Raw genomic sequence first — 24,168 nt, 5'->3', positions numbered from 1 at the left:
TTACTTTTTCAAATTTTACAATAAAAAGATACATTGGAAAATACCTAATGGCTCGTCAAACGATAAACAAATTTGACCACTTGATACCGTCGTAAGCACATCGAATAAGTAACAATCGACACTTATTTCATAAATTAGTCAAAAACATCACAACTCTTCACATATTTCTCTTTTATATGGGTGAAGCCTATCATCCTTTTTTCATGCGTTAAACATCAAACGGCGTTTTTAGAAATTAGACCTCCAACCTTGAAGCTTCAAGAATGTACGCGGTACACAAGGGAGAAAACAGCGGACAAAAAGGAAAGGAGAATAATTTGCACAACGCTCCGACGGTGCGACTCATGACTCATCCACATGATCTGATAATTCGTTCGACAGACAAAAGAGAGAACAACACACCAAACTTCTTTCCCGCCGGTTTTGCCAAAGAGCAAATTCTAAGACAAACGAAAAAAACCTTTTTAATATTTTTAAGCAAACTCTCAACCACATTAACTCGTCTACAGAATGTTCAGTTAGAAATCCATACTCTTACAGCCATCTTTATTCAACCTCTTTCCCAAAATGAGTTCATTTTTTTTGTCGTTGAAACCTTGAAAACCGTTGGAACCGTTAACGTCAACAGGTGGTTTGAACCGAACAGCCATCCTTTTTTTCCATCCTTTTCCCGTGATTCATTTTCATCCCTTTTACCCTTTGGTTTGTGATATATTCGTTTTCGTTCCCACCCAATTTCACCCCAAAAAGGAACAACAAAGTTGAAATTATGTTTTGTAAGAATCATTGTTTGAGCAATGTATTTTTTTTTCTTCAACATCTTTTTTTTTTCAAGATTGATCATTCTTCCACTGTCCCAACTCGTGTAGCTGCGATCTCCTTGAACTGGGCTTTTTGATTTGTTTCCTTTTGAAATCACAGCAATTGCATCATGGAAATCTTTGCAATTTTTTCTCCTTTCCTTCACAATCCTAACACACAAAAAAAATAGTTAAAGAAAAAAACCGTACATCCTGCTCCTGTTTGTTCATATCCCTTTTCTTCCCGTTTCAAGTCTTTGCTTTCTAAATGCTAAACTGGGGCTTTGTAAATGCATAGATCTAAACAAGAAAAAAAAGCGGGAAGCCAGCTCACTGTCTCTCTTTCTCTCTCTCTCTCTCTCCGCCACTTGTACTCTCCTGCCCTTCGTGTTACGTTTCCTTTGAGCTGGCATTCCTCAGTGTACACAGTAATATCACAATGAATATTGTTCTTCGCAACAAATTCAACTACAACAAGAACAACCTTATCGGGTGGCTTCTCACTCGAGCTCCACGCCGATACGAAATAAAAACACTCGCACGCACTGGCCTAAGTGAACGCGTGCTGAGCCGCTTAACTACGCTACTAAACTTCCTAAACACTATTTAAAGCTGCAAACCGTTCCTTTGCTGTTTGTTTTCCCCCCAACGCGGTGCCACGACGCGGTCGTCGTCGTCGTCGTCGTTGCACAAAATCCAACTGCCGGGTGCCGGGTGGTGAGATCGATGGATTCGAAGAGATTTGGTTTCTTTTCGTTTTGTTTTGTTTGGATGGCGAGGCCCGGGTAGAGGGAGGCTTTACCATGGCCGCCAGACGGATTCGCCGGACTGTTGGATCTTGAGCAGACCGCCGGTGTGGTGGTGGTGGTCGTCGCACTCGCTCGGGTTCGGCGACGGCGTGGTGGAGGGTGCCAGCAGGCCCGACTCCTCGCTGCGGTACGACTGCGGGGTCAGCGGCATCTGGTACATGGGGACATCGCCGGACGAGGACGATGCGGCCGAGAACGGTGAGATCGGAGGCGATGGGCTGCGGGAGCTGCCACTGTTGCCGGTGCTGCTGCCGCTGGACTCTACGTGCACGGACAGGGGGGACACTTTGTCGAGATCGTTCAGCCGGTGGCCGAGGTGGGTCATCAGCTTCGTGCCGAGCTTGATGTCGACGCCGGGCGTGGAGGCGAGACAGCGCGACACCTCGTTGGCGGCATGGGTGAATCCGGCCCGGAAGCGGTCCGCATCGAGCACCGGGTTCGCGGCCAAGCGCTGCTGCCGGCGGAGCTTGTGTAGGTGGCGCACGGTCAGCTCGAGGATGTCGGCCTTCTCCAGCTTGGCCACGTTTTCGCCCTCCGACTGCAGCGCGGACACCATCAGCTCCTTCAGCTCGTCGAGGCAGCGGTTGATGCGGGCGCGCCGCTTCCGCTCCAGCATCGGCTTCATCACCTTCCGGTACTGGTAGGTGCGGGACAGTGGTTCGAGCGACGCCTGCAGTTTGCCGTTAATGCCGGCCGACTCTGACACCATGTTTGCGTAATCCATTTTGTATATCTGTGTGTGTGTTGTTGTGGTTTTGTTGTTTGCACTAAGGCACTTTCACTGAGAAGTCTCTCTTTGAGCTCGGTTTTTTTCTGCGATTTTGCACTTGCACTTGCACAATTCTTGAAGAATGCACTTTGCTTCCGATGCACACAAACACCCACTTCACTTTAAATGCACCGATATTCTCTCTATCTTGTTCTGCCAATGTTTTGATGGCAGTCAAACGTCACGAACTCGTACTTTTGCGTTAAAGGACAGTGAAACGACGAACGCCAAACCGCGTTATGCTAGTTATGCTAGAGTGTGTAGTGTGTATGTCCTCTCTGGTCGGACGAATGAATGGAAATGATATCGAAATTTCCACCACCGAGCGTTTATATACTGCCGAGCCGGTTCGTAGGCCCGGCCGGCCGGGGGTCACCCCTGCCCGGCTGCGAGTCCGTTCGGCTGTGTGAGCAAGAGCGAGAGCAAGAGCGAAAGAAGACGCAGCCGACCCTTCTTTCCGTGTGTATGTGTGTGTGTGTGTGTGTGTGTGTTTGTGCTGTGCGCGCCCGGCTGCCGGATCGGAGTCGGATCCGTGGGAAACTCGCTCGCATCGTCGTTCCCACACGCTGGAACGGCACCACCTGCAAATGTGTTGCTGCTGCTGCTGCTATGCTGTTTGTGCTGTGTACGGGAGGGAATCGTAACCATCTGTCGCTTTTATGTTTTGGGTCCCTCTCATTCTACGCTCGTTCGTTCGCACGGGTCTGATGTTCGGTGGACCGGCGGACGCACGGCGGTACGAAGGGTGGCGTGGCTCGGCGGTAAAAGGGCCTGGTGGTTGAGCCCAGACATGAATGTATGCATGCATGCATGCGCGTTGCTCTCTCGCTCTCTCTCTCTCTCTCGCTCCTTCTTCCGTGGACTGCTGCTTTCTTTGGGACTTCTTTCGGTACCGTCTTCGGAGGGTGTGGAGGGGCTTTTGCGCAAACACGCCACAGCGGGGTGACGACGCAGAGGGGAGAAATATATGTATCAGTTGCTCGTGCGCTCTCGCTCGGCCGCACGGCGCTGGAACGTGCGCACGGGTCTTGCCAGAGCGGGCCGGCACACAGCAAACAGCAAAACCCCACAAGAGTGCGTGCTCGATTGCGACCGTGGGAGCCGAAGCCGGAGTATTTTTCATATCAGTTTGTGCGCGGGGCCTTTTTGTCCACCTCCCTTCCTTCCCTCCTTCCGCTGCTGTTGTGTGTTGTGTCTTCTGGCTTCTTTCTCCCTGCCCTGCCCGCCCGGTGCTGTGGTGCTTTGAATTACGGGAAGTGGAAGTAGTGCCGGGGCGCATGCAGGCGCACAGGCCAAAAACTCCGCGTGCGCGTTAAGACGTCTCCTCGGGAGGTTCGCCTTCTTGGCCATCATCATCATCTACAGGCAGCAGCAGCAGCAGCCGCAGCACTCGTGCGGGTAAAAACGGTGGGAACCAACCTCGGGAGATTCTCGATCCACAATCCCCTTTTCCGTCCTACCCTACCCCACATGAGCACAAGCGTGTGTTTGACACGAGCTTCCCGTTTTTAGCCGCCGTTGCCCGTTGCTGGGATGATGGCGCTTTTTTTTTTGCTTTTCTTTGGCTTTTCTCCATTCCGTCCTATCTTCATCGCTTCGATTGTAAATGCTCTTTGCTCCCGCGGATCGTGCGCAAATAGGCTCGTGGTCGAACGTGCGCCCGTGAGACCCTTTTTTTCTTGGGCTTGGATGTTGTGGCCCGTGGCCTATGGTGGTGGTGGCCAGAGCGCAGCATTCCGGATCCGGAAACAAAGCTCTTGGCTCGGTGGCTTACCTGTTTGGGTGGGATGAATGGGTGGTGTTGGTGGTGGTTAGCTCCCTCCGCCAGGCGCCAGACGAGTTAATGTAAATCTGGGGAAGGAGAGAGTGTGTGCGCAAAGAGGAAACGCAAACGACTAATGGGCTGTGTGGTCTGGGGGGGAGTTCGGGAGGGAATGGAGCTGGTTGGCTTCCTTTTCGATTTCGGTACTTCCGGCCACCCGCCAAAGGTCAGCCCAGAAGGCCACGGTCGCGGCGGCGGTGGTTCTCGCTTGGTGCTGGCTTGCGCATGGGCGCGCGTGGTCATATCGAGTCGCATGGGCACGGGGACAGCACGCGGCAGACACGAGACGGCATGCGGCGCAAGCAGGGGTCGCCCGGCTGGCAGTGGGTGATGTCGGAAGCGGTTTCTTGTGTCGTTGGATTCGCGCGCGCGCGCGCTCGCGCTGATACAGCATGCGCTTGGACCGACGACGACGACGACGCAGCACGTGTCCGTTTGCGTAATGTGTAATGGCGTTTCGATGGCCGACTGGATGAATTGGTTTGGTGGAACTTTATGGCACGAGTGGGTTGCTATGGCGATTGGGTGTGGCTGTCGGGTGGAGATTCTGGAACATGGTGAGCAGTTGTTGTTGTTGTTGTTGTTGGAATTTCCGGACTCGTTGAAACAGGTTGGTTGGTTGATATGGTTTGATTTCAAATTCTATTATCTGGTGGAAGCATCAACAGTACTTCTCGTAGGCAGTGTTCTCAGGACAAGGAAGACAATGTCTTGATGCAAAGGATTTACATCATTTTCGGCAAGAACTAATTTATGTATAAACCCCTTTTCTAAGGTTCAAAACCTTTTTTTAAAGTTCTGTAAAGCTTGCCGCTTACACTGTTTTAGTAGAACTATCTATTCTCCTACAGAGTCTGTTCAAATTTGATTTGATTTTGACTGATTCAGTTGTAGTAGACTCAATTCCTGGTCTTGTATTAGACGTAATGGTTTATGGAATCATGCAAGATGGTTTGAGCGATTTACATTAAAACGGAAATTAAAGAACCAACGACCTCTTTAGAGCCTCTGTATTCAATCTGTGCTTTAAAATTTTTGCTATTTCATATTTTATATGAATCTAAAGCCTCAAACGTCTACAAAATGACGAATAATTGAAACATCTTATAGTTCCTTCGAGCTTACAGCTGGTACACCTGGAGTAAATCGAACGATTGCCCAAAACGGATAGTCCTTTCCCTTGCGGCTGCACAATCATCCCTCCTAGCTTTTCCGACCAAAGACGCATTGCTTTGTGCGAGTGTCTTAGCGCAAGGAAAAAGGTAACCAGCATAATGTATTCCCTAACCAATGCAACCATCACACCAATTCCGATTCCTGCCGACTAAGAAGTAGACTCCCGTCCGCCAGGAGTTTCCTGCCTGTTTTTTTTTCCTCCTAAAACGGACCCCTCCTGTTGACCCTTAGCGCGTGGAATGCTTGCCGCCAGCCAGCTAAAAGGAAACTTCCCCCTATCACCCCATTCGAGGGCACAATTAAGCATTCCTAGCGGAAAGAATGCTTGATGCAAACGCGCACCGGCGCACGAGGCTCTAGCGCAGGGGGGGAAAATGTCCGTTACGTCCTCGGCTGGGGTGCAGCCCGTGCGTTTCGTGTGCACAATTCGTGCGCACACGCGAAAGTCAACGTGCCGGCGGCGATAGTGTGCAAGACTTAAGGGGAAGACGGCGAGAAAGAGGTCATAAGAAGCGACCCTTCTTGGGCAAGAAAGTGTGTCTAAACGTGCCAACCAGCATGCGTGCCACGATAAGCGGTGCAGTAGCGGCTAGCTTTTAGGGGGAATTCTTATACAGGGGAAGGCCCCTGGAAGGCATCGGAATGAGGGATGAGCGTTGGGTTTATAAATAGCAAAAGTGTGAAATGAAAAAAATACGTTAAAAAAAACTGGAAAGCCTGATGAAATGTCTGGAAAAACGGTTCATACATTTTAAACATTTTTTCCCCCAACATGAAACAGGAAAAGGGGATTAAATTGTAAAAAATGTGATAGCACCAATTTTTTATATAAAGGTAAAGTCTCAACATAAAAGCTGACGAATTTTAAACATTATACAAGTAGAATGTAGAATAAATAAAATTTGAAGAAAACGCCAAAGTAAAAAAGAAGCAACAAGACAACAATCCAATTAGAAACCGATCGCAACGAAAACGGCGGACATCAAACAAAACAATGCAAGCAATAACCACGGAACGATTTAAATATTTGCATCTCCGACCGTGGCGCCAGCCGCAAACGCGCGTGCTACAATGCAACCCCGATTTGCCCGATTGACAACATTGCGTCTCGGCAGCATGTTTCATCATCCCTTTTCTCCGGCCGGCGCCACCGCTGCCCCATGCCGCTTATCGTTTCCACCACCAACAACACGCCGAGAAGCGGTGGAAGAGACGAGCGCAGCAAAAAAAGGCCCCGGTCAGAGCGATTCATCAATGAACGGCGGTAACGGCAGCAGCAGCAGCAGCAGCGCGTGTTTATTATGATTCACGATCAAGTTACTCTTTCCAATCCAACACCATCCGCACGTTGCATTTCAACCTCTTGCTCCACCAGCCAGCAGTTTGTCGAACGCATCCATCAAAGGGAGCGTGGAGAGTGTGGCCTCGTCCGTGCTCCATTCCCACCACCCTGGGGGGAGTTATTTTGCAATGCCAGATAAAAACGCACAACCACACACACACACTTGCTGAGAAGGCGCGGAACGTGTTCGTACATGTGCCACCATCAGCGGAACCGCTCGCAGCATAAATAAACCGCGCAGGGGGAGAAGGAATGAGCAGCAAAAAAACAACACAACATAACAAACAACCCTGATAAAAAAACGCGCTCGCGAGCACACACACCCGTTGCGGCGACCGTGGGACGAACGTGTGCGCGCCCCATAGAGAAAGAGCAGGGATACGCCACCTCGCCCCAGTAACGGCCGATGACGGTCCGAACCCGGCCAAGCTCCGAAACTGATCCGATCCGTGGGAAACGGCGGCAGGTGCAGACCAGCGAAATGATTTTCAACGCTCTCCGTCCGAGAGTGCCTGTTTTGCTTCCTCCTCTTCGGCTCCTTCGTCCGTTCGCAGTCCCTTCTTTGCACGCTCAACTTCTCGCACCAACGCACACCACATGTGGCGGAGCTGACGATGATGATGATGATGGTATGGTATGGTTCGATGGGCTACTACGCTCTCACGGTCTCTTCGACGATGGCAACAAATGCACCAAACAGCAGTAAAACTACAACAACAAAAAAACAACAGAACCCTTAGCAGAGCCAGGAGGCACGCAGAGGGTGAGAAAAGGGACACAGTAAAGGGATGCGCGGTTTTTGGTACGTGGCGTATGTGTTTTTATTATCGCCCGGCCCCGGTGGTGATCGGTTTTAATTGGTGTGCGTTCGTGCTGCTGCTGCTGCTGCCCACTGGTGTTGCCCATTGTTCCCTTTTAAGGAGGGGGGTGAGCTTTGAATGAAGAAGGGGGGGTAGCACCCGTGTTTATCGTTAGGAGTGTCGGGGTGTCCCGAAACTCGCTCGCACGTGGGACTGGCGCGCGAACGGCGCGTTTAGCGTGCGCGTAGGGAAATGATGTAACCGCACGATCATGATTAGCCACCCAACCGCCCAGTTGTTGATGTTGTTGGGAGTTGTTAGATTGCGCTCAAGTGTGCGCGCCACTGGTTCCGGTCGGTGCTTTCATTCACGCAAGCAGGGCGGGCGTGCGAGTGGCGCTTAACCGCCGCGGTAATTGGATGGGGAATGTGTGCAAACGGTTTATTTATCGAGGGGTTTTTTGTTATGTTGTTATGTTGTTATGCCGTGTGTTTGTCGGTAGACAGGCGTGCCGTTACATTAGCAATATTAATTTGCTAAATTAATTAATTGTGGGGTTTCCACAACACTTTTACAGCGGGATTTTATGAATTTAGAGGATATACAGGTGATTAAGAAAAAAAAACAATAAAAAATATTAATCTGGTACTGATTTCTTACAAAGCTTTCCCATTAGCAGGTTCTCGTGTTGTAATGTTTATTGCGTTATGAGCCTACCGAAAACACACACTTACACACTTGCAAGGGCGAACGGACCCGAAAAAGGGACGCAGGATAATGGAGCTATCCTAATAAGCACTAAAAACATTTAAAGCCTCTGTTTGTCGTCGTCCGCGTTGTCGTCTTTCGTCGGTTCTAGCTCAGGTGCTCTTGCGTGGAACGTTATTAACGCATATTTGTACTTTTTGTGACATGCTTTGTCACTTAATTGGTTCATTTACTGTTGCAGCAATGTTCTTAATCATTCGGCAGTCGACTTGTATGTACGGGCGCGTGGAGAGCGTACAAGTCATTTAGCGAAACAACATTTAATAAATATTTTCTCCAACCAATCAAATTCTAAATAGTGTCCAATTATTCACTCTTTTACTTGCAAAATACAAAACAAACTGATAATAAACGCTGAAGCATCGGTTCCTCTTCAAACAGCATCGATGATGCATTCGTTCCGAGACCGGCAAATTATCACTGTGAAAGAGCACATGCACAAACATTTAACGTTTTCGGTTAATGCTTTCCCACACACACACACATCCAGAAAGATGTGTCCCCGCGGACTAGCCATTCCGAGAAAATCGATTACGACCCACTAACAGGCCGTTTCCGAAAACCCTGTCAAGTGCATTATGCACGCATGAACTGCGGTAATGGACGATGTGTGGGATGTGCCCAGCTACAAAGCATCTCAAAAACTAAAAAAAGGTCCTTTTTGTTTTCTGCAGGACCTTCTCGCTCTTCTCCTCCTGCCTGCCTCTCTTCTCTATCCTTTAAAATTCCAGGAAGGATTTGTCGTTGCCTACAAAGAGCTTATTTCCAGTCCATCCCGGATCTTGCCTCGTTTGACCAGGCCCGCCCTAACTCTAGGAGTAGGATTTCACACGAACAAGCGCAATAAATGCCGCCGCCACTGCCTACAGGAACATTCCTGGAGCGATCCTAGACACAGCGGGAAAAGGACTCGAAAGGAACACCGGCAAAGACACCCTAGAACACCCAGAAAAATTCCAAGAATATTGTTTACCATTCCAATAGGAGTCCTTATGCGAAAGCTTAATGGAAACTAACTAGAATATTCCATTCCAATTGGCACTGTGTAGTAAGAATTCTGTCATCAATTACTCATACAATTAGCTGCTGTAGAGCATCTCTTAACGCTCATTGAAGTCTTTCTCCTCATTAACCTGCCACAAACAAAAGACACCAACGAGTGCGATGAAGAGCAATCGTATCACAACAAAAAACGCGTTTGTTTGTAAACAACCTGTTGCTGCTGTTGCTACCGAGTTGAACTTCCATCGCTCCGTCCGCTCCGTGTACAAAGTGGAAAAATTACATCACAACAACCTGTTGCCCCATTATTCCCGTTTTCTTCCCAATTTCTTTCGCAATGGTTTTTTCGTTCTCCCCCAATCCCCATTCCCCAAGATCAGTAAAGAAAGCAGTAAGAAGTTTTGTTTTTTGAGGCGTGTTTTGTATTCTGTTAATATCATCTATCAGATTTTGCTTACAAACAAAATTGGAAGACACATTGATTATCATCACAATGCTGGAAGACCGTGTTTTTCTAACCCTACTATCACAAGATCACGAAAAAAAAGCTAACGGACCCTAAACTAAACCTATTAAAGCTGTACCATCATCATCATCGGTTTCGGCTCCCCGTGCACACATTCTTGCTAGACGGGCTGCAAGCAAGACGGTCCGAGGAATGGTGCGCGAAGCACTCGGAAGAGATCGTGAGTTTTGTTGTTCCGCTGTTGCACCGCCACGTGCTGGCACGTTGGAGCCCCACGTTGGAGTATCACTGGCGATTCGGGGCGCGATTGCTGACGGGCGGTTGCGGCGGGTTGGTTGGTTTGTGGGGCACCTTAGGCCTGGGCCCAACGGTCGGCGTACGCCTGCTGGGCGTACTGCTTCTCCTCGCTGTAGCAGTGCGCCGGCTGAATCAGATCCTCATCGACCTCGCGGGCTGGCATAGTGGTCCAGAAGAAGGTGCCGGCCTCGGTGCGGGCAAAGTGTACCGGGACGTACAGCTCCTCGGGCAGGACGGGCTGCAGGCGGAGCTGCTGCTCCTCGAGCACCAGGATGGCGGCATCGGTGGCGTGGCACTGCTCCAGCTCGGCGACCAGCTCGGCTTCCAGGCGCTCGTTGGCGGAGTTGTCGTAGTCGCAGTCGTACTCGTCGATGTAGCTGATGATCGAGCGGCGCTGGTCAACCTGTGCGTGGTGGCACGACTTTGCCGACGACTTGTTGCTCTTGTTGCTCTTCAGCAGCGTCACCAGCGGCTTCAGGATCTTCTTCAACCGGTAGACGGCGGACGATTTGGCGAGCTTCTCGCTGTTGTAGCGGTTCTCATTGATGCTGTTGTTGCTGTTGCAGACGGCCAGGTTGGCGGCGTTGTTCACGGCGTACGAATGCATGTTGTTTGTTTTGTTTGTTTGCTGACGTTATCACAAGGTAAACTTCACTTATCACACGTTGCGCTTTCGCAAGAAACTGGTTTTTCGAACCGTTCGAAGTTGTTTGTTTGTGTGTAAAAACGCTGAGTCGTTTTTATCGAACGTTGCGTTGCGTTGTTCGCTGTTGAGCTGATCGAATGCGTTTGATGTAGAATTCGGGCCCGACCGGGCCTTATATAGGAAACCGACCCCGACCCCGACCCTTTCCACGTGTCGCTTCCACGCCCGCCCGCACATCCCATGCAGGCAAGTGAACGAGAGCGAACGGCACCAACACAGGCGCAGCGGAAAAAACGGACGAATCAGGACACGCCGTTGCAGGCAGGTGTTCCCGCTTTCCATGGGAACCGAAAACCCCGGCAAAGCAGCGAACGAAGGGAATCTGAGTACGGAGCCGAGAGCGAAACAAACAAACGACGAAACACAGTGCACACAAGAGAAGGGGGAAGGGAAAGAAAGGTCGAAAAAAAACATACACAGAACCGGACTAAATCCCTACCAAAGTGGGTAAGGGGAGTGGGTCGGCAAGGGACGGCACGGACCCTTCGGGCTGTGCATTGCCGGGAAAGGACCTGCACGTAATTCAATAACACACATACACACAGCCGTAGGTGGAGGGTGAGGGTGCGGACACAAGTGCGGAACGTTGGGGTGGAGAAGGATTTCGGAGCAAGCAAGCAGGACCAAGCGCAAAACCCGAGCCTCGGGACCGATTTTTCGTGAAATCGTGGGAACTCAAATCTTTTACAGTTTCCCACAGACACTTTTTACACTGAAAAAGCAGCCTTTAAAAAGCGGGCAGATGGCTAGCGAGGGTGATTATATTTTCGGTTAACGCTTCGTTCGCTTGTTCCCTTTTTTTCTGCTGGGGGTTTGGTTGGTTTGTTGCTGACTCTCTTGCGCGCGCAGGATGCTGCATGACGCTGTTCGCTGTTGATCGCTGTTCAACGGCGGCGGCGGTGGCGGTGGCGGACTAGGAAAAATGATGGGCGAGAGATGACGAGAGCGAAAGGATCGCCTGGGCGGAACACGGAAGATAAAACCCATCGCAACATTAAGCGCTCAGGACGAACACAACAACAGCGGCGCACAATCTTGCTGGCTCGATCTTGTGAGGCAGGGGCAGGACCCCGGGAGTCCTGCGATTGTGTTGTGTTTTGCGCTATTCAGAGCCTGGGAAAAATTCGACGATCGCGATCGTTCCTTTCGGAGCTGGCAAGGGACCCATGAAAAACACGTGCACTTTGTCTTGGAAACGAAAACGGATCGACCCGTCCCTCTCTTTGCTTCTCCTCTCCTCTCCACGCCAGTATATGTGTTGTTGTTTTGAGTATGGGTTCCGCTTCTTCCCCTTTCATCGTTCCTCCGTTGCAGCATTGCCCTTCCCAGGTTTTCATTCATGATCAATTAGACTCCTTTTTGGCACAGCGATAATCATTTACGGGTGTTATTTTCTCTCTCCTTTCTTCTCCAATTCGAGCGGCTTTACGCATCACACAGGGAGGACATTCTTGCGTGTTACTTTCGTGAATCGCTCTCTCGCTCTTCCGCGCACACCGTATTTTTGTGCATTTTATTTTTGGTTAATTTCTCATCGTTCAACCGGTAATCGAATGGAGCGTTTTCGGTCAGATTTTGGGCTACTGGTGGGTTTAGCCTGTTTTTGTGTGTTGTTGTTGAGCTGTATTCTTTTTTTTTTTTTTGTTAGGTTTTTTTCTCCCTCTGTTGTTGCGCTGGAAAATGGTAATGTATAACAATTTGCTGGTTTACGAGTTTCGGCTGTTGTTGGTTGTTGCAACGGCTTTTTTTCCTCTCTATGCTTTTTTATATCATGCGTTCATTTCTTCGTACCGAATCCCGTTTCGAGCTATCGAGCATTATCCTTCGAAGCTTCGAAGTGGCTGGGAAAAGGGAAGACTCCGGGAAGTGTTTTGGTTCAGGCCAGGGGGGTTTGTTATTTTGCTTCTCCACACGGCACACAACAAACTCGGAAAAGGATAAGCGTTCGATTCCCAGGATTCAACCAGGGATGATGGTGCAAGTGCACGAGGCGAAGGATGCAATCATAATGTAACTGTGCGGGGTTTTTGATTAATTTTTGTGTTGCTTCCCACACAACAGTTCCCAGGACATTTTCGGGGACTGTCTGAAAGAGCCGAGGATAAGGACTAACGCTAAAGGACAAGTGTCCGAGCTCATCGGCCGTCTCGGAGATGGTGGGAACCGCTCGGATGTTTATTTTTTCATCCACACCAAGCTGTGTGATGCTTTCTCACGTAATCGATTATCCCATTTGCCGTATCATTATCCCTGCCCCAGTTCCAGGGGACAGTTTGCGGGAACAACCTTTCCCATCGTTCGTTTATCATCGTTGGTCCATTTGATGCATTGATACGTTGATTGAAACCAAATCAACAACAATAAGGCGGGGAGGAATTGAGACTTTTCACACACTGGCTAACGAAGTGCGTTTGTTTTTCTCTCATTCGTTTTCCCCCTAACGGAACGACTTGCCCAAGGGGTGCACTTGCCCCCGTCTGAGCGGGAACAGGGAATTCCCTTGCCGTGAACACTCACAACACGTGCTGATGTTTGTTGGTGGGGGAAATCGGTTGGACGCGACAGGTTTTCCCAGGACCCAGGACCGTATCGCAGGCAAAGCTGAGCTGAGGTGTAAATTCCAGCACACTGGGGGTAAAGGAAAGGTTCACTTGTTACTTGGTTCGAGTAGTTGAAGGATCAAGGGATTAAGTGAAGGGTGGGAACTTCTCGGTGGATTTCAGTTCGCTTAGGAGGAAATCCATTTGGAAGTCCTTTTTGGAGATAACAGGTCCGTTCAGAGTCGTTGCAGAGGAGGAAATAAATGTTGTTGTTTATTCATTTTTGTGAAGATTTAAAAAACCATTCCCTTAATCTAATTCTTCATATCTCATATGTAATGGGTTTTTTCCTTCTAATAACTCTTTTCTAGGAATGGTTTAGTAAGAGGCAAATGAGGCCAATTGGCTCAAATTCACTATAAAAATGAAGAAGAAAAAAATGGTTTAGTAGTGGCACCAGTAACATAAAAGATCCTAGGTAAGTCGTAGCAGAGATGTAAGTGATCGTACACAATGTAATCCCAACCTAAAGTCAATCGTTCAATGTGTTTAGTTGTTCCACCTAATGTTGTCAGCTACTTATGACCCCCACAGTAGCATACCTCTTCTAAACCAATATGTTAGATTAGACTAGATTTTTCATAGATAATTTAAAACCTCTAGAACCCCCCGCCAAGCCAATCATAGACCAAACCCCCGGGCAACTGAGATTATTTACGAGACGTTTCAACACCAGTTCCACTTGTTCCGAGGTGTCCCGACGCATTCCCCGGCGCATAATGAGCCATCTGTAAAACAGTGTTTCTCCCCTGCCAAGCACGTCCGTGGAAAATCCCAGCCGAGGGAAAACAACGCGTGCTTCCCTATGTACACCCAATCCTGGGAAACAATCACTTTCCTTTCATGCGTTACATTGCTTTCATGGGTGGGAAACAAGAAACAGGCGTAACAAGTGAATATGCAGATGCCCACGTACACACATGTACGTGCCATCCCCGAGCCTTATCGGTTCCAGTGCAATAAAGTTTACAGCCCAACCCAACTTCCATCCATTACACACCAGTGCTTTTCCCAATTAATGCCCAATTGGTGTAAGCGACGAACGTACATACACAGCTGTCAATATTTGGTGACCCACGCTGCTACACGTTAGCCTAGGCGCGCTGATTAAGTGCTCTTTAGCCCAGCATTAACCCCGAGCCAAGCCCCCGAGCCCAGGATAAGAGGGAAGAAACTGCCAACAAATCACGTCCGTCGCGCGGTCGGTGTCTCGAGTCTCGGGGCGAAACCAGCCAGAATCAATTGGTTCTGTGCCAAACGATTCTCCTCCCGCTTGCCTTTTGCCGTCGAGTTCGTGTCAAGTGAAAAGCTAACAGTTACACCAGCGCTTCCCGCCTGTAGTCACTGTGTATGTGTTGTACAAATGCATAAATTGTTTAAACAATTTTCCATTCCCCTGTCCCCTTGCGGCTCAAGGATGTGTAAACACACTCACCGACCGACCGGGAATGGTGGGAAAAAAAGAATCGTTCACCAAACACAAAACGCATCGCAGCGATGCAATAAAAACAAGTTGACAATTTAATGGCCGTGCACAGTGCACTATTGCCCGGCGAGGGTCGGGGTTTACCCAGCTCCGGGTTCGGGGAGGGGGGGGGGAGCGGAAGAGCGTAGCGGGCTAGCTTGTTCGAGCCTTCCTCACGTCTCCGATTTTGTAAGGATTCAAATTTGAGACAAACCAGAAACACGAAAAAGGCAGAATCCTGATTGAAGCGTCCACAAGAGGAACCCTTGTACACGTACACCCAAGGGGAAGGGCGAGGGGAAGGACCGTACCGCAACCATAACCGTGCAAGGACCGCTTCACGGGGGTTTTTTTCCCGTCCCAATTTACACCCGCACTAATTCTGTGCTGAGTGGTGAAACTTTCCCAGGCTTCGAGGCGAACAAGTGTTCGTTTGCTTTTAGCGTTGCCTTATTATCCTGAATCGGTCCCTTTTTCCCCTTAACCGAAAGGAGGCAGCGAGAGAGAGAGAGAGAGAGAGAGAGAGAGAGCGCAGGAGGGAAAACGCCCCGTAGTCACGTCTCTCGTTGTCCGTCGTCCGGTGTGGTTGTGATCCTTGTTGATCGATGTTTGCCCAAGTATCCCGTCCCGAGGATCCCTACAATCTTATCCTACTTCAATATGTCCATACACACACACACACACACACACAGGAATTCATTCCCTGGGTCCAAACCCTTGGAGGTAATTCTATCCGTCGCTGTCGGCGTTGAGCGTTGTTTTATGATGTTTATGTCTAGGTCTGGCTTTTTTCGGTTCCTCTTCCCTAGTCTCCTCGCTGTTTTTATTTGTTTCCTTGCGTTTGCTTTCCTTAGTGGCGGTCCGTTTTTCCATAGCGTTCTCCGGTTCACCCCCTCCTCGGTCTCGGTCAGCTTTTGTGGAAGGAGGTGCAGGGGGACCCGACGGGAGGAAACCGAAACGTGATGAAGATCGTTCACGGCCCTGCTGAAGGGAAGATCTAATAAGGAGTAATAAGGGATCGATGAGCACAGGAATCATGTTTCTCGCTTGCGGACCGAAGCGGAAAGTGGACGCACGGAGGACAGCAACAAAGGAGAGCCCAAAGAAAGAGGAGAACAGTAAAGGAGGAACCTATAATAAAACACTGCCAGCGGTCGGGACACGGAGGACGGATTTTTCGATATATTTTCCCACACTTTCATTGAACACGTGCACGCAGTTAAAAGGATGAACGGTGCGAAGGACGGGAGAAACCGAACGGTACAAAAGTATATATTTGGTTATGTGTTTGTGTGTGTCTGTGTGTATGCGGCACCACCGAGGACGGGACGAGAGTTTGCGGTGATGATAATGCTGCTTGCGGTGGTCGTCGATGCATCGATGCAAACCTCAAACGGCACAGGGTGTGCAGTAAAGGCATTCCCCCGGTGGCTTCACATTGGGCATTTATTTTAGGGCGCAGTATCGGGTCGGGTCGGGAAAAACCTGCTGAAATGGTGGTGGAATTTCCTCGTTCGGTGCTGCAGGTTTTACTGGAGGGTGAGGGCATGTTAAAGTGTAACCATAAAGAGGGGAGTAAGGTGCTTCGTTTGGGAAGCATGTGTGCAAGAATTTCGTCGCAAAGTGTATGGCACAAATATGGCAAAGTGTATGAAAAGATGTTGGTGGAAGTTGTTTAAAACATTTGCATATTAAATAGGTGAAAAGGAACACTGTGTAAATACAGAAAAGAAACATGATGAAATATGAATATGCAAACATACAGAAGGAAAGTGCAACGGAATCCTTTGAATTCTTTAATCTTTCTTGCCCTTTAGCATTCAGTCGTGTCATTAGGAACCTGTTTGGTTTGTCTATCGTTATGAATTTATCAAATTTTCTGAATAATTTAAAAAGAAATACTAAAATTTGAGTTTTTCTTTTTACATTTTTGAGTGTTTTGCTATTAATGTTTTTTTTTCATTGTTTAAAGTTCCTACTCGTTTTTGTTCACTTTTCCTGTAAATTATCAAAAATGTTTCAGCCTTTGAAGGCTCTTACTTTTTTTAGATTTGTATCTCCTGTATCTTGTTATTTGTATGTTTTCTTGATTATACTTGAAGTAAAAGTAAATAGTAAAGCAAAACAATTAAACAAAAAAAAAATATTAATTTTAAGTCATTGTAAAACAAGAACATTGATAGAAATAAACCACCCAAGGCAAATTAACTGAAAAATAGCTAATAAATCAACTCCAAGATCACTCTCCATCAAAAATATCGACACCACCCTGTGTTGCCTTTTTGTATTCCTTCTACTGCTTTTTTCTGTTTGGTTGGACATTTTCAAAACTGTACGTACTTTTTTATCCTTCTTCCCCGAGGGTCTCGACTTACTGAACATGAACAAACTTGAAACGCATTCCGCCTCTCCCCGTCCTCGTCATCGTCGTCACCCTCCTTGCCCAAACACGCGGTGAGGTGGGCGAGAAAGGGGCACAGAAACGAGCTAAAAAAAACCCTCCAAAATTAAGAAGATGGAACCCATTCTCACACGTTGCATGTTACAACACACAGTCCAACTTGTCCACCCCGCTCCCTGGCCCGCATTTCCTCCCATCGCCTCGAACCGATGCAACGATGCAAGAAGAGACAACAAACGAAAGGAATGGAGGAGTAAAAAAAATGGAAGGTTCTGCTTTTCTCGGGTGCACGTGTTCAAGATCGAAAGCGAACCGCGATCCCTCCCGCCCGGATCCCTCCCCTCCGTCCCGTGCCCGGACCGATCGCGTCTGTGTTGCTGTGCTTCTGCTTCTGCTTCTACCACCGCTGACCAGGGAGGAGGCTTCCGTGGCACGTACTAAAATGGGTAATCTACCATCCGAGATCACCCGATTGTGATTCCGCTGCCCGGTTTGCTGCTGTGTTTGGTACTGTTGTTACTGCTGTTGCTGCTTTCTGCTCCTTTTTTCGTTGCTGTTCTCCGTCATGCGAGGCCTCCCGAAGGCAATTGTGTTTCTTTTCTCTGCTGTGTTTTCCACTGTTTCCGAATGTGATTCTGAGCGCTCATTCTTGCTGTCCCGATCCTGGGATAATAGGAGCTTGGCACTTTCTGATCCCTTTTCACGTTACGCCGAATTAGAAGTCAATAATGTTGGACAGAAAGGACGAGCCCCGAGATGAATAGAGGTGGAACATAGAGCTGGGCAGAAGCATTCAGGCATACACACAAAAAGAAGAAAAACCAACCAAATTGGAGGTGGAAATAAAGAAAGAGAAAGGAAAGAAAAGGACCAGCACCAAACAAAGTAGAGGAAGAAAAAAAGGAAACATTTAAAACATTCTAACGCAGGAAAATTATGACTCGACTTGTTCGATCCTGTCCAACAATTCGGGCTCGCCTTCATTTCTGGTACGTTTTGTGTCGTTTTTGTGTGTTCATTATCCGGTGCTTCTCCTTCATCAGCCCGAAGAAAACCAACCTACTTGAGGGTGTAATTTTTCTACTACTTTTTTCACAAAGAATAGAGTCCCGTCCGTCCGGTCCCGAAAATTAGACGACCCCCGAAAAAAAACAAAACTGGACGTGTTGAATGCCTCGAAAGATGTGAAAACCCTACGGGTCCTAATCGATCAATTCGGTAAAGGCCAGTAAAGAAGGCAAACCTCGATGGCTTTAGCTCGATATGGGTTTGAATGTTCTTCAATTCTGTCAGAGGTTTCTTTAGAAATTATTATCACATTCTTTGCTTTTTGTCCGATTTTTGTGTTGTTGTTTTTTTGGTTCGCCCTTTTCTTCAGACTTTTGGTTAGTGGACTGGTGGATTGTTCGGTTTTGTTCGTTGTTTGTAAAAGGACGGAACAGAGAGACAGAATAGCTGATTCCATCGCTCAGGACAATCGATTTTCCATTCCCGATGCTATTCAAGTTTTGTTTCAACGGTTTCACCTTTGCTGCTCAATTCAATTGTACCACCGGTGTGTTGTGTGTGTTGAGCTGTCCTTTCATCCGTCCAATTGGACCGTAGTTGCAACCGTGGTAAAAACCCTGCTAAAGCCCTAATTTAAGCTCATCGGCAACTATGAAATTTGTTGCCTAATAAATCGACGTAACGCATACACAACACGTCCGGGGGACAAAAACCGATGCTGCAGAAGATGCAATTGCGAGAAGATTGTGGGAGAAGGTAAGACGAACGGAATGAGTCATTTTTTTTTTGTTTCTGGGCAAACAATCCGAAGACGCAACATAATAGCGTCTTGAACGATCCGTTTACGGTTGACGAGATCATGAGAGGATGGGAAAACAGGAGCCACAAAAGTCACCGTTTACCAAAACCCTCGAATCTAATCGATCGAATTGGACGCTACAATAGCGATCAACGATGACCCGAAAGGGACACTCTCTGGTCAGCCGGGGGATTCGGCCGGGTGAAATTGTTACGACATAAATTGTATCGCCGCCGTCGAAGGTCAGTGGAAAGGAATTATCCAGCTATTAAACACACGCCAAACCTACTGCCAGGGCGAAGATGCACCGGGTGTGGATGACCTTTTGTGTGATGAGAAAGTAGCTTGATTCTTATTTTATTGCCATTTACATCGCATTCGTGTCCTGCTTTTTTTCTTTGTGTGGATGCATGAGACCGTGGTCCCGGGAACTCTCGTCCTATTAAGAAGCGATTGCGTGTAAGCCCTCCAGGCTGAAGATCGGGAAAGCGGAATGGCCAGGTGTTAATCTTCCGTGTGACGAAGTGATGTGCAAAAAAAAAAAGAAGCAACTAAAGGACTGTTAAGGGTGGCAACACAATTATAATTATATTCAGAAAATCTCTGTGAACGGGTGAAAGTGCCTGGCGGGTCAATGCAGGATGATCCGGAACAGTGCCGTCCGGCTGGTGAAAGAGGCCCAGGCTTTCCCAATTATCATATTTATCGCTTTTTCTAATTAGGGCCGTCGCGTTAAGAGGGAGACCGCAAATAAGCGCTTCGAATGTGGAAACAAACGGCTTCTTGAAAACATTCTTTGCGTCGTCCTTTAGGCGTTAATTAATTTACAAGAAACGGTGGACTTTTCGCTTTTTTCTGTTCCCCAAAAAGGCAGTTCTGTTCATTAAACTGTTGATCCAAAATTGTGGATTTTTACAAGGAATTCGTGTAGGGTTAGGCTTAAAACTAGCTTAAATAAAAGATAACAATCTCGTCAATATTAACACATCAAACAAACATATCCGTCCAACGTCATCCAGCTCTGCGCGCGCGTGCGTAATTGATTCTTTATAGCGAACGAAGATCAAAACACGTGCCACCGCTGAAAGGGCACCGTTGTACGTTTGTTTGTTTGCGCATTCGTTCCCGACACGCTCCAACACGCGCCTCAACGCAACCCAAACGCGCTCGAGCTTCCGCCCCAATCCAAAGTTGATCGATGCGAATGGATCTAACGCACAAGAAAATCGAAACTCCTAAGGGAAACACACCGCCGCTTCCCCTTCCTTTCGATGTCTTCTTCCGCTTCCGATGCGCAACGCGCGGTTTGGTAGTTTGGGAAGTAATTCCCTTACCTTCTACCCCCTCACCCAAAAAAAAACGGAAAACAACATTTGCTCAATAAGCAAATAACGATGCCGATTCCTTTTTGGAGGAACATTTGGCAGCGAATTTCGGCCACCGACGTCATCGGCATTAGTCTGGCGCATTGATCGGGGGCGCACAATCCGCTGCGTTGTCCTGCACGTGGAGGCTGTGCTGAAGATGCCTTCTCCCTGCATCACCCCGCAACCCCCCCCCCCCTCTTCGCCTCTCGCTGACGCAGAATCGCCCGCAAAAGGCCTCCGAAACCCAGCCAAGAAGCAGGTGTTTTTTCGGCCGTGTTCTTGACTCCAATCTTGCCCCAATCCGGAGCGCCTTGTTTTTATCACTGTTATTATTTATTTTGTGAGAACCGTGCGCTGGCGCAGTTTCCCACGCTCCGGAAAGATTTTTTTGCGCGCCACGTTGCGATGGGGCTGCTTTTTTTCTCTCTCTCTTCCTCAGTTGCTGCTCCTTCACTTCTCGCACTTTCCTTTACCCGGTGCCCCCGGAAGATATATGCAACAAAACAGAAAATAGCAACAGCGCGGCCCGAACCGCCCGAGCGAAAGCGAGTGGGAAACTGCAACACACCGATGCACCTGGCGTTTGGGGAGCGCCAATTTGGAGCGACAAGTGGCACGAGAGATGACTCCTTCGAGCTGTTGTTGTTGTTTTTTTGTTTTGTTGGCGCGGGTTGGGCAAGAGCGAGGTTTTGGTCCTGTCCGCCAACGGGAGCAGGGCCCAGTTTCGTATGCGCGAATCCTACCGAAAACCCGCGTTACGGCGCAAAGATGCTCATTAGCTAACCCTTCGGTGGTTGGTGTTGATGGCATCTGCAGGATCTTTTGACAGGAAACTCCCAGAAATCAATACACGGAGCCCTCTTAAGCTGTCCTTTTTCATCAACATGACATCAACATTTTGACAGAAATTCATCATGAACCCTCAAAAACGATACGCTTCAAGGGTTAATAAGCACACACAAACGCAGCCTGATGAGCCTTGTGTAAGAGATGCCATGGGAAACCAGCTAGTTGATGCATCGGGCATAAATGGATGCAAATGCTCCCGTTTTTTTGGTTGCGTTCTTTATTTTATAATTTTTATTCCAGCCCGCAAACGCGAAAGGATAATATATGATGGGGCGCGGTGGGGCGCGTCCGTCCCCGACAGGTTTTCAACGGTCGATCAAAAAGAAAGGCTAAAATGAAGATGAGAAATGATAGCCACACCAGTGAGGCAAGTGAATTAATAAGCAAACTCAACACAACACGAGCGAGAGAGAGCAAAAAAAAACCCCAAAGCAAATCCCAGAACCGGTAGCTTGGGACATGGGGACCACCGAGGGAAGGGGTCGGCGGCCAAGCGGGAAGGTGTCGGACGGCTGAATTCATATTTGGGTGCAAATTGTTATTCTAACTTTTAATGAGAGTCCTTCTTCGCCTCGTCTCGTGTCTTTAAATGCATGCAAATTTGTTGCTCCACTTAAGGATGCCATTTTGGCTGCTGCTGCTGGTTTTTTGGTTGCCGGTTTTTTTTTTTTTGCCACTTCCTTTTGTCGCCATCTTTTCGGGTCGCTTCGTCACCTTTAAGGTGGTGCCGTGAGAAATATTTTCAGTTGGACTGTCTTCGTTTGTCTTCTTTTTTTTGTCGCTACCAGGCCGTAATCATCGCTTCTACCCAAAGGAACCCGATTTGAAGACACATTTTGTTGTAGAGAGGATGCGTGTATTTCGGGCGAGGATCCATTATCACTACAAAGTGTGCTTTTTGTATGCATGCGTTCAGCCGGTTTCAAATTAACGAAACCAAGTGGCTCACTTTCAGGGAAGAGCCTAAGGAAGAAAATAAATTTTAATCGCCAAAGATGCGCCGAACACAACGCGCATCTTCAAAAACATATAAAAATGACAGTAATAACACAACTGCACAACCAACCATCATCGGAAAACAAACTCGCTTACCACTCGCCCACAGTCGAAAAACGTACAATTAATACCTTCTTCTTAATTTCTAACCATCCCAATAAACCTCCGTCCCCCGGCCTGTGTCTTGCGTCGCGCGGGGGCAGGTCGGACTGCCTACGAAGCTGGCAGGCGCAGCAAGTGGTAAAAAGCCCCGAACCTGACACCCATGGGCTTTTATCGAAACCTGTCAGCTCGCAACGGCAACGGAGGACGGAGCGGGTAGGAAAAAAGATGGTAATTTATTTGTTGGAAAAACAAGCCTCTGCAGGAGTGGAAAGCCAGCGGGAGGGGACTCGGGAACACGTACACGATGCATGCGAAGGAGTGTCAAGTGTGTGAGAGGGTCCTCCACCGTTCCGTATAGGAATGAACACGTGCAAGGATCGGTTCTAATAAGTTTATACCGCATCGAAGCGGGGTCTTGATTTGAGTTTTCTTCTTGTTGTACGTTTTGTTTGCTTAGGGTGGTGAAGGTTTTTCTTATTGTAAAGGAACGCATCGGTCAAGCTTGATGAGCAAGCGCTTGATTGGATTCCAGGTGAGCATGGCTCATAGCATTCCAACTAGAAAGCTGTTGGATAATAGAACAGGTTATACTGTCGGCGTCTTTATTGTCCGCACAACATTTGAAAACAAAACCAAAAGGTCCTTTGAGGCGATGCACATCTTTAGGACCTTTTATGATGGACCAATTCTACGTAAATGTTATTGCTGGGGTTGCTTTTTGATCGACCTTTGTGTTACTTTTACCCCAAACACTAAACCTTCGCTCATGGCTTTTTCGTCGGCGTTCCTTCTTTATGTTTCATTATTTCGATAAGAAACCCATTTTTTATCAACTTCAACGTACAGCGTGCCCGAAACCTAACGACCAAAGTCATAAAACCATAAAAATCATTGCTCAAGCCTTTTTTCTTATCTACATCTAAACTCTCGAGGATCTTCGCGTGATTTATCTATTCTGTAACGCTGCGCATGATCGTTCGATATGTTGACGATATACCACAGTCAGTATAAGATCTGTTTTTTTCTAGATTATCAAATCCTATGTCATTCAACAAACACACCCCGAGGGATATATGCTCGTAAAACAATTCAGTACCAAAAAAAAACTGTACTCAACCAACAACCGACAGCATTGCCGTGCGGCTTATCTGGCCAACTTGTTTGCCTTTGACCCACGTTTTATGTTTCACGCCAACAAGTGATCAGATAAGACACACACTCTCTCTCAAGGGCCACATAGGGACCCGTCACATTCCCGTGTTTGGCCCGTATCACGTTTCGACGACCTTCCCCGAACGCGCAACGGTCTTGCGCCTATCTTATCCTTAACGATCCGTTTCCCTTTTTCGTCATCTTCTCTTCCAAGAGGTATTGCTCTACTCCGCAAGGATTCCTATGCGTCACCGATCGTTGCGCATATTGCGCCAACAATTACGCATCAAGCAAACGCATCGTTTTTTTTTCATTCTTCGTCTGCTTAAGCGTACGTAAAGTGCGGCAACAAAACAAGGCAAGGAAAAGAAACGCACGCAAAAGCAAAAAAAAGGGAAGCAAAGGATCCGCTCCTAACCAGCGACACTAATTATGCGCATTTGCGTGTCGATTCCGCTCCCCGATTTCCTTTTTCCAACTGCGAGGGCTTTTTAGTTAGTTCCTTTCCACGAGGAGAGGGGCGTGTGTGTGTGTGTGTGTGCGTATGCTCTTTTGTGTTAGCTCGTGAGTGATTTCAATTCCTTTTCCTTCAGCATTGCAACACATTCAGCTACTTATCCCTGTCGGTCTGCTGCGGGGGGGTGTTGGTGGTGGTGCCTGCGTAGTTGT

At 48.1% G+C, this 24,168-nt stretch overlaps 2 protein-coding genes across 2 annotated transcripts; both read right to left on the bottom strand.

The window, feature by feature from the left end:
- Nucleotides 1–767: 767 nt before the first annotated feature.
- LOC120904308 (enhancer of split mbeta protein-like) lies at nucleotides 768–2,668 on the bottom strand. Its single transcript, XM_040314214.1, has one exon. It carries the CDS (start codon nucleotides 2,331–2,333, stop codon nucleotides 1,599–1,601), a length of 735 nt encoding a protein of 244 aa, XP_040170148.1. The 5' UTR covers nucleotides 2,334–2,668; the 3' UTR covers nucleotides 768–1,598.
- A 7,035-nt stretch (nucleotides 2,669–9,703) lies between these two features.
- LOC120902503 (enhancer of split malpha protein-like) lies at nucleotides 9,704–10,889 on the bottom strand. The gene has a single exon (XM_040311306.1). The coding sequence runs from the start codon at nucleotides 10,656–10,658 to the stop codon at nucleotides 10,107–10,109; it is 552 nt and encodes a 183-aa protein (XP_040167240.1). The 5' UTR covers nucleotides 10,659–10,889; the 3' UTR covers nucleotides 9,704–10,106.
- Nucleotides 10,890–24,168: the final 13,279 nt, after the last annotated feature.

The sequence above is a fragment of the Anopheles arabiensis genome, chromosome 3, assembly GCF_016920715.1.
Source record: "Anopheles arabiensis isolate DONGOLA chromosome 3, AaraD3, whole genome shotgun sequence".
Taxonomy (NCBI): domain Eukaryota; kingdom Metazoa; phylum Arthropoda; class Insecta; order Diptera; family Culicidae; genus Anopheles; species Anopheles arabiensis.
The sequence above is the reverse complement of the archived record's forward strand: the minus strand, read 5'-3'. Positions and strand labels throughout refer to the sequence as shown.

Excerpts from the sequence above, each read along its gene's own strand:
- LOC120904308 (XM_040314214.1), bottom strand. The coding sequence starts at position 2,333 with ATGGATTACGCAAACATGGTGTCAGAGTCGGCCGGCATTAACGGCAAA.
- LOC120902503 (XM_040311306.1), bottom strand. The coding sequence starts at position 10,658 with ATGCATTCGTACGCCGTGAACAACGCCGCCAACCTGGCCGTCTGCAAC.